Here is an 18,361-nt window from a genome sequence, read left to right as displayed (position 1 = left end):
GTTAGCAGGGTAGCACGAGAGTGGTGTAGGGGCGGTGGAAAGCATATCGGTAGATAGCGGAAGAAGAGCAGCGGCGACTGGTAGAGTGAGAAAGGAGCGGGAGGAACACAACACTCGTTGCACGAGTGGGGGGTCCACCGGATCGTTGTAACGAGGCCTCTCGGCCCCAGTCGGTCGCTATCGTAAGGCCCGCAGCAGTAAGGGCTTACAAGTCAGGCAGTACGTTTCTACTTGGTCTACTTTCGGGACTTAGAACCGTGTTCCTCGTTCGCCGTTCGACCGAGTGAATCCGCGAGATGCCTACCTTACCCGTGACATCGGAAGGACGCTCGGAGTAGACGCACTGAGACCCGTGACTGAGCGGCACGATCACCGAAGAACACTTCCGCGCGCGCGTCGATGTTCCCCTCGGGATACCGCCTGTGATAGTGGACACGTGAATTAAACGCGCAATTTTTTCTCCGGTCGGTCGGATTTTTCCGAAGGCCTTGATATGGACTCAGTGTGATGTGTCTAGGATTCGAATTCGGGGACGGAGGTCTTCTCGGATGAACGGCGACGTTCATCGATGGCTTTTGATGATATGGAATATATCCTGTCACTAGTGCTTTGCGAGCTTTTGCGAGAGCTAAGATAGAGAGAGAAAGAAAGAGACAGAGAGAGGAAAGCAAAGCGAAATTAAAAATTGTCAACAGAGCAAAATCATAAACAATTATTGAAACAGAAATTCATAAGTATCGAAGAGGGGGGGAAGTAGGTCAGCGAGAAACGGAGCTTTGGGTGTCGTTGGCCCGTGAAGCCGATGGAAATACTGATGAATGAAGTTCGAGGACAACAGAGATCGAAGAGGCACAGGAGGAGAGCCTGGGCTAGGTCAAGGACTTTGTGCGGGATTCCTTCCTCGTGATCCACGGTGGTCTTCGCTCGAGCCCGTCTCTACCCAGGACGGTGAAAACAAGGGAGAGCGAAGAATAAGGAGAGTGGAGTGAAAAAAATTAATCTCTAATATATCTCAGTCTTCTCTCGGACGAATTCTGATGTGTCTATGCACAGTAGCCGGTCGTCGCCTGCAGTACGTTCCACTTGCCCCGCGCGATTGTGCTGAAGAGTCTCGCCGTTTGTTTCCGTTGTCAATGCGCCGCGTCCCGTTTCTATCCCCGTACTCCATCGTGAAAAGGTGAATCGCGCGGAATTTTCAAAAGTGTTCAATTCTTTGATCCGTTGTCGGGGGAAGCCGGTCCATCGGGTGGATAGAGTGTGCGCGTCGCTCCTTTGGATAGATTTACAAGAGGAGATCCTGCCGAGGAGGCCCAGCAACGAAACCATTCTGGATACCAAGCTATTCATACGTAAGTTACCCAGCCCGGATCTACGCCACGCGTTTATCGGACGCATGTTTTTTTTTATTCGTCCGATAAGTATGCATCTTTAGTGTGCATGTATAAGTCGGCGCGCGACACAACGTGCGAAAAACCACAAAAGTTTGTGTCTGTTTGACGGTAAGATGGTCGGGTTGTAATGTTTTGTGATGTATTTTTTTTGCATCTGGATATTCCTCAAGATTACAGATCCAGCATGCACGTTTTATACAGAGCACTTCCGAAACGGTGATACAATCGAGAAGAGTATGATTCCTCGCGAGGTGATTGGTCGAAAATGAAAAATAAAGTATCCTTCGTACGAAGAGTCGTTTCTGTCTGAAAAGTTTGAAAATTTGGAACTTATATTTATGCTTTCGTAAACATAAATAATTGTCAATAGTCTTGTGTGTACTGTACATTGTCGAATTTCAACAATAATTTATTCTTTTCGATCGTACCAACAATCCAAGGAGACTCTACAAACCTGCATGTAACATTTATATGTATACATATTTTTTACAGTTTATATATTTATTCTAATTTTTGTATATTGAACTGGTTGGATTTTAGAAAAATTTAAGCAAAAATATATATGCAGGTGTGCCGATGTTCGTGCGATATAATGAATACTACATTATAACCTTAATTATATAAAATATTACATTATAAAATATAAATATAAATATCGTATTACAAATTATTTTGAATAAAAAAATAGATTTTTATTAGTACATTTTTTGAGTATTCGCTATAAGCCTAGTTTTGATTGTTACTTCGAGTTTCTCAATTTTTGATGACGATTTTAGAAGACGATCTAAGTAACAATTGAAATTAATATCGCTAATTATAACAAATATTGCGCGAATACGTCGAATAACATATTTTGAATATTATATCACATGGACATTCGTTCCGACTTGCATATTAAAACCTTTGCTTAAATTTTTCTAAACGTTATTTAAAATATAAAAATTAGAATAGAGGTCTAAACGAATAGGTACTACAATTGAATTATACTATGTTAATAATAATTTGAATATATATTATATTATACGGACATATATATTTGACGGTTAATACTGATCCGTAATCTTTGTTCACGTACCTTTTTTATTGAAACTTTTGTGCTAAAATAATTTATTTATTTAGAAACCATGCGATTGCAGAAGGAAAATCAACGATGTTAACGAATTTGCGCCGTTGGCTAATTCGTATTATTGATTATATTGATTAATCCGGTTAGGAGTAAAGAATTTGAATTTTTGGAATATCGCAAAACCTCCGCCGCAGTGGAGTTCCATGATTTTACGAATCGTTTGTCGTCTACTACTTCTTGTGCCACATACGTCACTCGAATTACCACGCTTTCTAACGATAGAACTTCGTTCGCCACTCACGATAAGTAGTCGTCTATTTGTGCGCCCGAGTCAATAATTTTGCGACAGGGTCGAATCGATCGAATCGAAGCCCACATCGCGATATCGTGAACCACGCGTTGAGACAAGGTCAAGTTTATATTCGAACGTATTTGGAAATTCTAAAAACGGTAAAGATTCCTTTACAATCTTCCGAGGACCGAAGATTTTGAGCGAATCTGATAGCCGTAAGATATTTGTATGCGAAACAATACATTTTAATTAATTCTTAAAAAGAAATTTCCTTTTCTAAAAATTCCCTATTGAATAACAGTTTGTAAGACTGGTGGTTACACTTACGTGTACACATGCACCCACACATACATATATACACATATATATATTTCTGACAATTTTTATTTAAATAAAAATTAATTTTTATTTACCAAGAAAATTTTATTCTTTTTTCGTTTTAATAGACCGTGTTAATTTTTTGTGTTATATTATACATCATCTTCTAGAATTGTAAAATTATTGAAATCATGATAAAAAAACCTGTACATTATAAACATGTTATACGTTGTCTCATAAGTCAAAATAGGCCAAAGGGTTATTTTCGTTGAGACACTACTTTCTGGTCAAAATCAGGTTACTATAGTTTTTTTTCCCCATACTCCACAGCCTACATTATATTGCGTGTAACCCGTTCTAACGGAATTCCGAAAATAGTGGCGTCCCGAAAAGGTTTATGTACCATCGAACTGTAAATCTTTGAAAAGAGTCTATTTCCGGATACTATAAAAAAAAGGAAATGTCTAACGAATTTTTTCTGGTTTAGCATTTAGTGATGTATATAGAGCTAAATTGACCATTTTGGCCAGGTATTCAAGTGTTGGGTTCGGTTCACCCGACAGTACCCTTAAGCAATAAATCTCCAATGAATAGGTTACCTATTTTTCCTCGCCTATTTCTAAATTCTCGTTATTGTTTAAGAAGTGTCCGAAATTAAATACCGTGCGACAAACGTAAAATGCGTATAGTCATACAAACAATAGTAACCTATGAAAAGAAAATATTTGAAAAAAGTGGTAGCTCAAAAGATCTTGCGTCTCCGTGTATTCTCGAGATAACGAAATTAATTTTCGCATAGACTAGTACGATGTGCTTTAAGCTTACAATTAGATTTCAAAGGTTATAAGATTTTGTCGCCCCATGACGTCGCGTCGTGAGTTTGAATAAAATAAAATTCCATGGCGCGCGCCATCATTATTGTTTTTTTTCCTGTGCATATCTTATCGTTTTTACTTAAAGACAATCGAGTTATCGAGAACGAATAGAAGCTCGTTATACATCTCCGCGGTTATATCTTCACGTTCCCCCGGAGTTTCTTTTGCGAGACTCGACTTGGCTGTTAGATATTCGGACGACGGTGACGACGACGTAAAACCACGTACACTACGATAACGACGAAGACGGAGGCTGCTAAGTTTGCGGTGAAATTTCTCCGGAACGACTTCCTTACCCGGCTCGCTAGTGGGGGCCCGGACTTGTTGCCCGAGGTTGTAGACATCTCGCAAGGCGGTTCGTTGCTCCTCGATGCCAATCCGCGATTGGCTCGGGGACGGTCTCAGTGTCAGGTCGTCGATTTCTAGTGGCGTGCGCTTTTTATGCAACGACTCCTCTTCGCGCAGCTCGATTTCGATGGGGCACGTTGCCTGTGCGAGGATCCCTCGATTAATGTTATAAGGAAATCGACGGTGTTTGTCGCAAATCGCGAGACGATCGTATAATTGAATGGAATATTGATGAACGATTGGTTAAACGTCTTCTGTGCTTGTCAGCTATCAAAATTGCTTAATTTCTCAAGCTAAGTTGAGCTGCAGACCATTGATTGACAATGATAAAAATTTCATTCAAGGATTTCCACAGGATAAATAAAATCTGTGATAGATCAAATCTGTGCAAAGTTTATGAACATTTTTAACTAGTAATACAAATTAGGCTCAAATTCGTTAACATCGTCTTCTTTTTGCAATTGCATGGTTTCTAAATAAACTAATTATTTTGACACAAAAATGTCCTGAACAAAAAAAAGTATAAAGCAAGATTTTAGATCTTTTATATTTCTTCACCATAGGTAATTTCGTGAAAAAAAAGTTACGCAGAAATCGAACATTTCTTAGAACGCTGTTCATCTGGATATGCCTGATTTTTCCGTAGCTTTTGCGTTTCCTAACGAAAGGTTAAAGTAAAAACGAAGTCTTTAAATTATCTTGTTGCCCATTGAATTTGCAAAGTGTTTCAAAATATGTTCGCCATACGTAACGATATTCTTTACATGTAGGTACATATTCTATATTGTCAGTGTGTTTAACACAAAAGCGTGAGACATTGTGAATATACAATTATATTGAAAACTTATTAATTGCATATAAATGATTCGTTTGTTTTGATGTTATATATTATACTGTTAATTTACTAAATTTTCTGGCAATATTTAATTCACAATTGTCTTCAAAATCTAACCGTAATTTTGTAAGATATCTAGCACTTCACGATTTAAGGCACGATAATACAATGTAAACGAAATATTGGGACATCCTGTGTGTGTGCGCGCGCGCGCGCACATTGGCACCAATAGAGTGCTAATGCAGAGAATATCTTAACATATGGTGAACATATACTTCATTTTTACTGCATTTGCGTCACAAATTGTAAAGCAAAATGTTGCCGCAGGCGTTCTGTAATATCAGGGTCGGAATTTAACGGGCGCAATCGCGAGCTATCGGGAGCAATATTGCCACACACATATAAATTTAATAATTAATATATCATTTAAATGATTGGAAGCATAAATGTAAAGATTTGTTTGCAAATCTTTGCTTAAATAATCCGTAATACAATGCGCGTTAACACATTTAAATTTGCATGGCTACGTTTCATAAACGTGAACATATATTTGTTCATACATATAACTTTCGCCGCATTTGCGGTGACCTTCTTCGGAGGAACGTAATAAATTATTTAATTGGAAATCCTTTTGTTTGCGCTCTACACGTCAAACACTTTACATTTTGCAAAATGTTAAAGAGAGCCAACGTGTAAAATTAAAACTTAAACTTAATAAAGACATTGTTATTTGCGGACCGATATTGTGCGCCAGTTACATTTTACCGGCATTATTTCACTCGAACGAGATAATTTTACAAAAGCGAGAGAAAGAGAGGCCGCGGGAAAGGCGGGGGGGGGAGGACGGGACATGAGAAAGAAACGGTGAGAAATAGAAGCGGAAAGGGAATGCGGGAGAGAGACAAGGAAAGAGAGAGGAAAGACGAGAGAGAGAAAAAGTAGCCGGCTGCGCGAGAAGGACGGCAGAACAACAGTGTGGTGGGGTTATTCTCCGCTGGTGCGGTGTGCCGCGGTGGCTAGAGAGTAGGTCAGTGTACCACATTAACCGGTACTCCGTCGGCGGTACGGCGGGAGGAGGGGAGGTCTTCCGACTCGTCGGTTCCGTAGAGTCTATAGCTACAACACCGTGAGCGCCGCATCCACGGCCGTCGCTCACGGCCGTCCGTGGGTACCGGGACCCCGGCGGCGATCGCCCACGGTCGCTCCGCGGACGACGATCGCACGAATCCGCGCGGTCATCCGTGTCGGCCCATCGCGAGCGATCGTCCATATACAGAAATACGAAAACCCGACCTATCTTAAAAGAAAAAAATCTTCTGAATACCCTTCGGCAAAAATCTCGTAAATCATTTTTTTTTAGATCTATTTTTGGATTTCGAACGCGGCATGAGTCGCTACAAATTCATTGCAGACTGCAGACAATGAGAAAAAAATATTTCCAAAATTTCCCGAGATCAATTATTAAATTACAGTTGACAATTCTCAAAATTTCCAGGCGCCAGTTAGGTGCCTTAATTTTTCTCCGTTAAAATTATTATTTAGATTTGCCCGTTGTGTGTGCTTGGCCCGACGCTGGTGTCCGCGCGCGGCCTTCGAAATCTCTTCCGCTCGGACTTGGTGCGTACGCGACTTGTCCTTGCGGCGAAAGTGCCATGAAATGCCGACAAACCAGTGTTGTTTCGGGTACGACCGCGGTATGCGAATGTTCGCCAGTCCGCGCGCACTTCCTCGACACCGTCCCTGTCTCTCTTCGACGTCTTTTTAACCTTTACCTTAAGGGTCGTCGCACTTTCTCCGACAGCCAAGCGGTACCAGCTTACCTCACGCACGCATCTACGTATCTAGCCGCGGCGCATTCTGGTTTCAGCGCACGTCGCTTCAACGACGAACGATGCGATTATTTTCAACGGGAATCTTCTTTCGAATCTTCTGACTCATATTACCTGCTTCGGAATATACTGTCATCGATTTACTAAATATTTTATTAATTTTTAAATCCTTAAATTGCACACAGATACAAACCATTTTTTGTCAACTTCGTTAATTTACTAGTAAAAACGATAATTTTAAATAAAATGTCTCGAAATGCTTCTAAATTTTTTTTTATTTCTGTATTGCACAAGCGTTAAAAAATTTTTTTATTTTACATTTTGTTTATAGAATTAATTTTGTTAACTTTCTAATGTAAACTGTATAATATTATCTTACTTATTGAAATTTGTGCGTGTATAACTTCTAGTTTTAATTTACATTTAATTTTTAAATAAATAATTTTAACGTCTTATTAAATATCTATCTTTGTATCTATTTACCTTAGGATTCCTGTTTTATAGAGAATTATCTTCAAAGTCGAACACCTAATAGAATAAACAATCAATTTGTGATAAGAGTTAATATACCTAGTTAAAATTCTTTCTTTTCATTTCACATTTTCTTTTGGTACGACACGTATGCTTCGGTTCTTCTTCTTCCTTTTTTATTTTATTTAATAAATAATCAATAAGTAATTATATTAATATAATTTAGGTTTTTAATAGCTTTTAGCATCATTAAGTTTAAATTAGAAAAATTCCATTATTGACGAAAAAGGTATTGTTCTTTTCCGGGCGCTTCCATTTCATGGAGTTTTTAGTTCAGCGAATTGTGCGTGCAATTCTGCAAATCTTTCCGTTTATCTCGCATAAGATATAAAACGAATATGACATTAATAATACACAATGTTGGGACAAACCATAATACTCGGATATCCTATTAACATATTTTATCGATACGGAGGGACGTGTTTGGAAAGTCGTACAGTAATCGATAATCGAATCAATGAGAAACATAACAATACCCTTGTAACATTTTCTATATGCCCACATAATGGCAATCGGCCAATTTATGGGGTCACTAATGAACCGGCTAAATATAACCGCGCTCTAATACACCGTTATAAGATAGTTGAAAGATAGTACCCTCATTTGAGACTTATCTGTTTGTCTAAGAAATTATCGCGAAAGTCGTCGCGACCAGTGCATTAAATGTCTCCTGCATTCCCGAAATATCAAAAGTTCCCGAATACCAAGGAGCTTTCGCATAGCTATAATCAGTTGGGATAATCAGCTAATGGGATTTCCTAAATAACTGCGACGCATACATATCTCGTTTGATATACACCCGATATGTCTGACTCTAATGCCTGTTTTCTACTTAGCGTCTTATAAATTAAAATATTCTCTCGCTTACGAGAGAGAGAATAAAGGACAGCACATTTTATTTTCATTCGCTTTGCCATTAATTGCATTACAAAATTCAATTTTCAATTTAATTAATATACCTAACTTGGAATATAATTGCAATATAATTTAAAATTTTCTCTACAAACTTCTTTTTTATTTTAGCGCTGATGTCTCATAATATTTATAAATAACAATCTTTTTAGTTGATTTTAGTTACCTAATTTAAATTAATTACGATAAATATCAATAATAAATTTCACTATTCCCACACGAAACAAAAGAAAGAGAGAGTATATATACAAATAGTAAAAATAATTATTATCGCTAAAAAGGAATAATCTACAATGAATGAAAAAGATCAAAGTAACGCCTGCAATTAGAACTTGCGATTAAAAAAAAAAAGCGTAACGCGTTGTAAAGAATTAAAATGAGTCGATCGGGGACGCGAATGAACGCGTTGTCCGTCGCGGCTGCGTAACGAGGCGAAAAGATCCATTCCGCGTACAGCCGGACACGGAAGTATGGAAATGAATTTCACGTTTGGTCGCGTCTGGTTCTGCGTGCTACGGTGTGGGTCACGGGTATCGAGCGGGTTCCCAACCGGTCGCCCACCGACGGCGGCGAGCATGCGAGCGAGCGAGCGAGCGAGGACGAAGACGCTCTCGCGGCGAGCGTGACTCGTTTGAGGCCCGATGTGGGTCATTCACGGGGAACCGCGTTTCGCACGCGCCATTTTTCGTAACGAAAAGGAAAGCCGCGGCCGGCCGGCTGGCGAACGCTTAGCAAAATCTGACTGGTCTTGCGTAGGCCTCCCCGAGCTTCTCGGCTACCCGGTAACGGTGTCTCGACCTACTTCCGTTCCCCAGTATACGTGCCGATATAGTTTAGCCGGGCATAGTCATCGCGCGGACAAGTGTGCCGCCGATGCGCGCCGCGCCGCACCGCACCGTGCCGCGCGGCATTTCTTCCGGCTGACCGCGGGATGACGCGGACCGGCCGCGGAAGATAAAACTTTTTCACGTGCGGAAAACCGCAGGGAACGAGACGTAATGACCTAAATACAAAAAAAATTGATATCGATCAAAAAATAATTCGTAATTTAAGTAATGTGTAATTCGCGAAGCTCTAAACATTACCGAAAATACAAAGATAAATGTATAGAAATTTACATACATGTATGAAAATGTAAGCGCGCGGAAACAGGAATCTCGAGAAGGACGGAAGACGCGATGACGCTTACACGCGCGGCTGACAGTCACTCGCGAGACGGGTCCAGGAATCGCCGCGCGCGGGAATCGCGAGGAAAATCGCACGCATGGTCGCTCGCGCAGAAGTGGGTCGTCGCGGAAACCGCGCGCGGCTCGCACGCGCCATTTTTCACAACGAAAAGGAAAGCCATTCGGGCAAAATCTAGTCGATTTGCGTAGGCTTCGGCCGTGCAGCCGGCTGTAACGGTGCTCCGGCCTACTTCGGCCGCCCCACTGAGAGAGCGCGAGCGCGGTATGGTTTCGGCTTGTAGTCACGGCACGGATATTCGCGAACGGCGTCGGCGTCGGCGGCGGCGGCGACCCCCTCTGACTCGGTCTCGCGGGGACCCCGATGTGAGGGACGAACGAACGGACGGATGGGATACGGGTATCCCTTTGCGTATACTCACGCACCAATATGACACGCACACGTCGAACAAGATGCGTGTGCACATACGTGATACTGTATAGCGCCGATGGATGGACGTACATCTTGTTCCGGGATTTTGCCTCCTGCGGTGGAAGAAATCCCCTCCCGGAAGAGATTAGGAATTCCTCGTGCGAGAGGAGGAGCTTGAAAATTTATTCAGAATTTTTATGGGGATTATAAAGATATATTTTCAATAAATGGATGACTCTCCTAAAATATCTCCTGTTATATGCAGAATGCTGGGCTAATAATAATTCATTTATTGATTTATTTACATATTCATCTCTCTTTTATTAATTTGTTTTTTAAATGAGAAACCCGTCTGTATATTATTACGGGATGAATTATAATTGGAAAGCCTTTCGCATGCCAAGTTAAATTGCAATTATCAATAAAATGTTGATCCAAAGTTGCAAAAATTCTGCCTTTCACAATTTAATTACTAACGATAGAAAGAAGTGGATGAAACACAAGATATTCCGTTTTTCTAGAGATAAAAGATTATTTGAACTTACAAAAGATACTCTAACAGTAGAAAATAGATATTACGGGTCAGACATATCAGATCTGTATCGAGGAAGATAAATACATATTCTCACATTTTGGAAAATTACTTATTTAATGATAACGCTTTTGCTCTTTTTAAGAGACTTATAATCGTTATTATTATTATAATGAATAATTATTAGACAATTCTATTATAAAAAGGATAATTAAGTAGACAGAGTTATACGAAGATGACAGCCGATGGAATGTTGATCCACGGTAAGAAATAAGACCGAATTCGGCCAGCTCCTTGCGAGTGTTTGGCCGAGTGTCTGGTGATAAACGTGATTTAACGACGTTTTAAATTTAAACAGGAAGAAACGTATTCGCCATAAACCCGGGCACGTCCGTCGGTCGCAAACACCGGCTACACCGGGTACAAATCGGTACGGCCGAATTTGTCGTATCGCACGAATACCCGGTGATCCCATTGATAAGTAGCCCACGGAGGCATCGTCGTAGGCACCAAAAAAGCGGGCCTGATCGATCCTCGCGCGCGGGCCCACCGCGCGAACGAGTCGAGCGCGTCCGCGCCGTTGGATAACGGTACTCGGCGAGAGAGGACCCCCCCTGTCCTCTCGTTTCACGAGTTCCGAAGTGAGGGGGGAGGGGGGAAAGGTTGTAAAGGGAGGGAGTACTTATTCTGAAATGTTTACCATTGACAAGGACGGAGTCTAACCGACGACAAGGACGGACTCGAAGCTGCTCCGGCAGAACGAGAGGAGAGGTAGAATAGCACAGGGGGGAGGGAGGGGGGAGTTTCGCGAGAGGGAGATAACGATGACGATGACGATGACGACGACGATGACGACGGACGCTCGAGGAAGCGACAGGCGGAGCCGATTTGCACGTTTCTCATGACGTGTATATCGCCGCGCGGCTACGCGGATATGTCAATCGAAATGGAAAAGAAAAAAAGGGACGTTTAAGGATAAGGATACGAGCAAACAGGATGCGAACAATGAAAAACGCTTATTCTTGCGTGAGTAAGGATCTTTCATTTCGGCAGAAAATAGCGGCAGGTGGATCTACCGCTTCTGTGGATTCGGAAGCGCGTAATTGTCATACAGCAGTGGCTGGTATTGAGAATCCGGTACGGTAAAATTTAATTTTTTTTTCTTTTTTTTTATTTACTTACAGCAAGTCAGGAAACGCACCTGAAAATTCGATCGCATTGTTACGTCGTAACAGAGCGTATAGCATTTTAACTTTTTATCTTCGACAATACTCTTCCCTTCCGATTATTTCTCCTTCCGATTTGCTGTTCCGCGCTCATCGTTTTCTATTGTATTTGATTACTTTCAGGACATTTTAATTAGTTCGGTCCGTTTTCAAAAGATGGCTCTAGGTGCTATAAAAACGGACCGAATTAAGTTGTACACCTAATATTTTATCAATATCCTACTTTCTGTTTTAATTTTGATCGCTACGAATCGAATGTTGATGAAACTTGAATTTTGCATTAGGTATAGGGGGTTCTTGATAAAGAGAATAATATACAGTTTGATATAAGTTTTGACGTATAAATTTTTGTCAAAGTTGATAATACTGACATTATCTTCGTTCATTAACTTTGTTAATAAATTAGATTTAACGTTTTTTACTATACTTATTAATTTATTATTAACTTTCATTACCAATTTACTTATTAATTTTTGCTATTAATTAGATACATAATAAATATTGTGATTGATCGCAGCGTCGATTTAAAAAATAATAAATTTTTACAGTGCTATATAAAATTAATGCAAAAAAATGGTGCAGCATGTGTTTAAATTTGATATATCTCGCACTTTTTGATACAGGTGAGTGTCAATTAATTAATTATTATTATTAAAGATTATGATTAAATATACAAACATATTATTAATAATGAATGGTATAGCTAGTCTAACTGTAATGTTATCAACACATAAACATGCTATTATAATATATGCACAATTCATTTCGTTCGATAGTTATTACTCTCTTAACTTAATAAATTGTAACTAATTTATTAAGTTAACTAATAAGCTTATTAATTATGCAATTAACATAAGTTAAAATAGCTTCTTCTGCTTTTTTACAAATTAATTTTTTTTTGTAAATTGTTATCAATTCTTCTAATATAACAATATCTAGTCACAAATAAAAATATAACAATTTTCTGTAAGTTGTAAAGATAATGTATATAAAACCTTGTTGCGTATATATGTATATATGTATGTACACAATGAATTCAAAGCTGAAGTTAAAATTATATGTATTATTTTGATAGAGATGCTTATTCTTACATATTAAACTACTTAATGTTTCAACAAAAATGTAGTTAAACTCCGCTTTGCTTAGCCTCTGCTTTTCTACTGTTCATCAATCTTACTCTCGCTACTTCAATTCTCTCAATGCCTCAGATTGCTTTCTCATTCGTCGCGTGGTCACATGATCACGCATAAACTTTGTAACAATGTAAATATGCAAATATGCCAAATCGAATAAGATATACTTCCTAATTTACGCATTACGTTGCAGTAGTTTTGCAGTCTTGGAAATTATAATGCATGAGATGTCGTAAAAAGATGTAATCGCAATATTTTGATAACATGATTATGCAGCACTATTGCGCAATACTGTTCGAATTCTGAAACGAAACATTTTTGCAACAAATAAAATTAAATGAAAAAAATTAAATTGCTTGTCTGCAGAAAAATCTAACAAATGGAATTGTGGTAGACGCAAATATTGTATAATTGTTGCAGGATGCGTTCTTACCGATATATTTGTATATTTCTTTCTTAACCCTTCCGGTACGGAGCGACCACAGGGGCCCAATTCTCTAACGAGAAACGTATGCGCAAACTCTGCTCTAACAGAAACCCTTATAGAAATTTAATACTGTAAGTGATTTTTTGGCTAGTGATTAATCATTTAAAAGCACTATTAAAAGCACTATTAACAGTGCTTTTAATATTTAAGTGATTAATTACTAGCCAAAAAATCACTTACAGTATTAAATTTCTATAAGGGAAGGCTGCAAATTCATTGGCTATCGCACAGTTTTTAGCCAATAAGCTTGCAGCTTTTCTATTAGAGCAGAGTTTACGCATGCGTTTGTCGTTAGAGAATCGGGCCCCCGGATGCGAACGGCCCTCCATTGCAGTGACCGAAGCGCCGGAAGCGCCGATCTACCGACTTATTAACACGCGATTCAGTCGAAAGAGCTAAGCACTCGACGTTTAACGCTTTCAATTATTATATTTAATAAAACTCAATAACAAAAACATTTAAAAAAATGTATCAACAGAAACATTTCAAGTTAACATTTCAAGTTGCTCGGCCGCAGTGAGGAGCATGTGGACAGTGACTGTCTATAATTGCTCTCCGTACAGAAAGGGTTAAGTACAGCACTCACAATTCGGTTTTAACATTTTTTTTTTTTATCAAGCGGTATCCATAATTAATGTAGAGAATGTAAGCCGATTTTTAGTACTTTTTGAATTAAAAAAAAACCTAAATTTGAGAAAGTTATAGCTTGCTAAAGTTTCTTTGATGACGCGGCAATTTTTCAAAAAGTTTACAAAGAAAGTGTGCCATGATCTATCAAACTTAATAAAAAAATTTATGTTAAAACCGAATTGTATCAGAACTTGTTTGCCTGTGTAAATCTCCTCTTCGGTTAACAGATAATTATAAATTGTATTTTTGTACAATCAATATATAATTGACTTTTGGCCAAAGGGGACTTTAGAAATCGAAAATTAGTACTGACACATGTATGAATATTGCGAAAAACTATAACTGTACTGATAATGCCTTATTTGTGAATGCAATCAATGCTGCTTCGCACTAACACTTCTGCTTATCAGCTTGCCTGAATATTCATGTATCAGATTTTTGCAGTGAAATTCTTATTAACACTATTATCCTTTATGTACAGATCGTCAATGAAAATACACTGGTGAAAGAAATCAACAAGACTTAAAGTATATATCGCATATTTTAAGTCAAAACTCTAGTTCTGACAAAATCTACTTACTTTGGAAGACCAAGAAGATTACGAAGTTGGCACAGCCGTGAAACAGCACGAACATGAGAGAACGTCTCAGCATCGTCAAAACAAGAGAAGCCATGAAATTAGCTGAACAAAAAATAACGAGAGCCGTAAACGATGCGAGAGCAGGATATAACAAGGATATAACGAATGAGGGTACGAGCACGAATCCGCAAACCAAAAACGCTGATCGAATCAACGATTCACGTATTATATATTCAGTTTTTATTAATATAATATAAATATACCATTAATCGTCGGACTATGCACATTTTTATACGCGAGAAATTTTATATACAACTGTGGCAAAAACGCTACGACATAAATTAATTACACATATATTTAAGTCTTTCGTACAATTCGTAATATCCTACAATCGTCTTATACTGATACGTTCTTCAATATGTGTGACCTTGTTTTATTTAGCACTATCAATTTCAAAATTGCAAATTTTTTAATGCTAAAGATTTAAGATTATTGCCTGGTTTCACAAATCATGTGCGTAGTCCTACTAATCAATATAATTAGTATAATTAATTAATATTCTTAATTAGTTAGTATAATTAGTTAATTATTATTAATTGGTTAGTATAATATTACTAAGGTCAATTAATATTACTAAGGTTTCATTAATATATTATTTTATTAATAAACTATTTTATATACACTATTTATTAGTGTAGTATTAATTAGCATAATATTCTTTTGATATGCATTTGCGGTGTACACAAACATTTGCACTCATAAGTTCACACTTAATATATTAATGACCAGTTTAATGATCGATTTGCTTTAACTTATTTTATATTATTTATTCATATATTTTTATATCATATTTTACTAAATGGCGCTTTACCACTAGACTACACTGCCACCTATATCATATTTTACTATTTATTTTATACTATTTTATTTTTTATTATATTTTGCATTATTTCTTAAATCATTTATATATATTATTTATTTTATTATTTTTAATATTTTCTTATTGCAGAAGAAGTAACATTACACATATATTACATACATGAACAAGCGCAAGAATATTAATAAGATAGCGTAGTACAAAGAGCAAGGAAGAGTCACACAGGAAGAGCGTTTCTCTCTCAAATTTAAAAATTCAATGTTTAATCTAATTGCCCATATTAAGCAAAAATAACTAGATTATGTTTATAGTCTTTGTCATTTTTAATATTCATTTTTAATCTAATAACATTGTTTCTAATAGCATTATTTTATATGTCACGTATTATCATTGCTATGTTTAAATTTTTTTTAAATAATTTATTTTTTGTGTAGGTAGTACATATATACATACGTGCACGCACTCACGTATATTATAAATGATATTAATTTACATGAGAGATATGTTATAACCTACTTTTCAATTATATGTATAAAATTCTCATATATATTTTTATTTATTTAATATACAGTAAGATTCTCTAATATACATAAATTTTAAATTTTTACATATATAATAAAAAAGATTTAGAGGAAAATTTTATTCTTTTAATTTTTCTTTTTTATTTCATGTAAAATTTCCAAATAGTAATATATTTATTCTCATGTTAATAATTTCGTGATTACAAACAAGGTTCATAATATGGGACGTATCAGATATCAAAATCAGAAAGACAAATGTCAATTAGTCTTAATACTCGTCTCGAGATGAAATATCTCATTGAGTCCTTTTTTTGCTAGATTTTCCTTTATCTCACTGAGAGCATCGTTCATATTCTTGTACAACGCTATACAAAAATATATTTTTAAACGCGGCAATTTGGTCGACTGAATGTACTCGGCCGTGGCTGGCTAATGTGCCACTAACCCAGTTAGCCGGAGCAAGTCTTTCTTCTTGAAGAGAGGGATCTGCGCCTACCTGGCGCGTATACACTCGCGCTACGTGTACATATACACACCGACACTTGTTTACGCATGGAATATGTAGGCACGATACGTGAGCGTGTTGAGGAGGCCACGTACACGATGCATCCGCGTGCGCTCGCGTGTATGGGTGCATGTAAGCGAGTACGAGTACGAGTGCGATCGTCGGATCGTATCGGCCAGACCTACCTACCTATTCACCGTACCAGCGTCCACTACAAGCATGCCATCAAGCCGTACGCCGTACGGCATGCCTCGCTTGCCTCACGGATTTGCTCCTATTCATTTTCTTCTTCTCTCTCTCCGTCAGCATGAATCCATCTCTCGAGGAGACATCGGAATTCCCCGTGCAAGATTCTTTTTCTCTCTTTTTAATTAACCCCCTTTTCTCTCTTTTTAGTTAACGCCCCTGGAGTTATATCTTTATACTGTTTGCGAAATATATTTTACTTTCTCGTCCTTTTAATAGTAGTTTAATTTTTAATTTAATTTAAATTTTTTTTAAGTAGCAATAACAGTAATTTATTTTATATGTCTGTATAAAATAAAAATACCTACCTACTTAAATCTACATCTATATATTGATCTATTATCTATATTATTAAATATTTTCTATACAAGAATATAAGCATGATTTATATTCTAGTAAATGGTAAAATAAAATAAGGATTAGACCTATAAAATTAGACCTAAGGAAATATATAAAAATTAGATATCTATGGATGTCGGGTGGAGGTGTAATGTGAACGTTGTTTTTTTACAGCCTATCCCTATTCGATTTACCTTCATAGTCTGCTACTGCCAATCGATGTCCTTCCTGTGTTACAGGGTGCCACAGCCTCGCTGCTGGTTGCAGTTCCGACGAAACAGCGAAGTTCCGTCCGTGGTTGCCCCCGACTCCGGAGTTGCCCCCGACTCCGGAGTATTCTGACTACCAGCAGGCATCGCAGTTCAGCAACGGTGATTTCCAGTCTTACGGGCCTCCGTGTAAAAAAATCGCACGCCAACAATCATCCAACCGCGACGGTAACGTTCAGGGTTGTCAAAATTCGTGGTGCTGGACAGTTCGCCCGACGTGGCAGTTGTTCGGTAACGCCGCGACCGATGCGAGGGAATACAGCTTTCCAAATTCATCCGGCTGCCACAATCTTCCATCGTCACCAGAATCTCTCACAGACACCCCGCCGAAACCCGTTGCAACGTCGTCGTTGACGATCGCGCGGACAGACAACGCGCGGAGGACCCAGGTAGCCAGCTACGCGCGCCCGAAGGAGCGCAGGAATTTCATCTCCGAGCTGTTCGCAACTCGATTCACAACGTCGCCCACGTCGACGAATACGCGTAGCATCGCCGCTACCAGCGCGGCGTCGGGCACCGCTAACGTGTACAACGGGCAGCTGCCGTCTCTAAGCTTCGGGAACAAGACGGAGTTTCACGGCGTGCGCCCCCAGGAAGAGCGACAGCAGTCGTGTGGCGGATCGTCCTCGTTGTCCCGATTCAATCCGTCCGCGGCGTACAACCCCACGTCGAACGCCACGCTGAAGATCCTGCCGAGCGTCAGCAGCGGCGACAACGCCTGCGTGGATAGGAACAGTTTCCTGAAGGATTATTCCCTGAGGACGGTACCAGCGGCGCGGGAGGAACAACATAAGTTGCAGCCCGTGGTACCAAGTTACAGGCTCAACAACGCGGGTATATTGGAGGAGACGGGCCCGGTGCTGAAGGAACAGCCCGTGATAGACACGAACGTGGCTGGCACCATCGCTACTCGCAATAATCGTAGCAATTTCAAGCAGCAATCCTTCTGCGGCGGAAGAAGCACCGGCGACGTATTGCTGGTGAGGCACGCGGCCCTGCCGCATTACCTGGACACCATTTCGC

The 18,361-nt window shown here is 38.9% G+C and overlaps 1 protein-coding gene across 1 annotated transcript; it reads left to right on the top strand.

Moving 5' to 3' along the window:
- Positions 1-802: 802 nt before the first annotated feature.
- Positions 803-18,318, top strand: LOC112456391 (the record flags this gene model as incomplete). The annotated part of the gene is made up of 3 exons (XM_025018893.1): positions 803-873; positions 1,108-1,349; positions 17,309-18,318. Coding segments are annotated over exons 1-3 (1,323 nt in total), but the record flags the coding sequence as incomplete, so codon positions are not given.
- Between the last annotated feature and the right edge of the window lie 43 nt (positions 18,319-18,361).

Source organism: Temnothorax curvispinosus, unplaced genomic scaffold (assembly GCF_003070985.1).
Source record: "Temnothorax curvispinosus isolate PA1 unplaced genomic scaffold, ASM307098v1 QBEX01006757.1, whole genome shotgun sequence".
Taxonomy (NCBI): domain Eukaryota; kingdom Metazoa; phylum Arthropoda; class Insecta; order Hymenoptera; family Formicidae; genus Temnothorax; species Temnothorax curvispinosus.
This window is presented reverse-complemented; position numbering and strand designations above follow the sequence as displayed.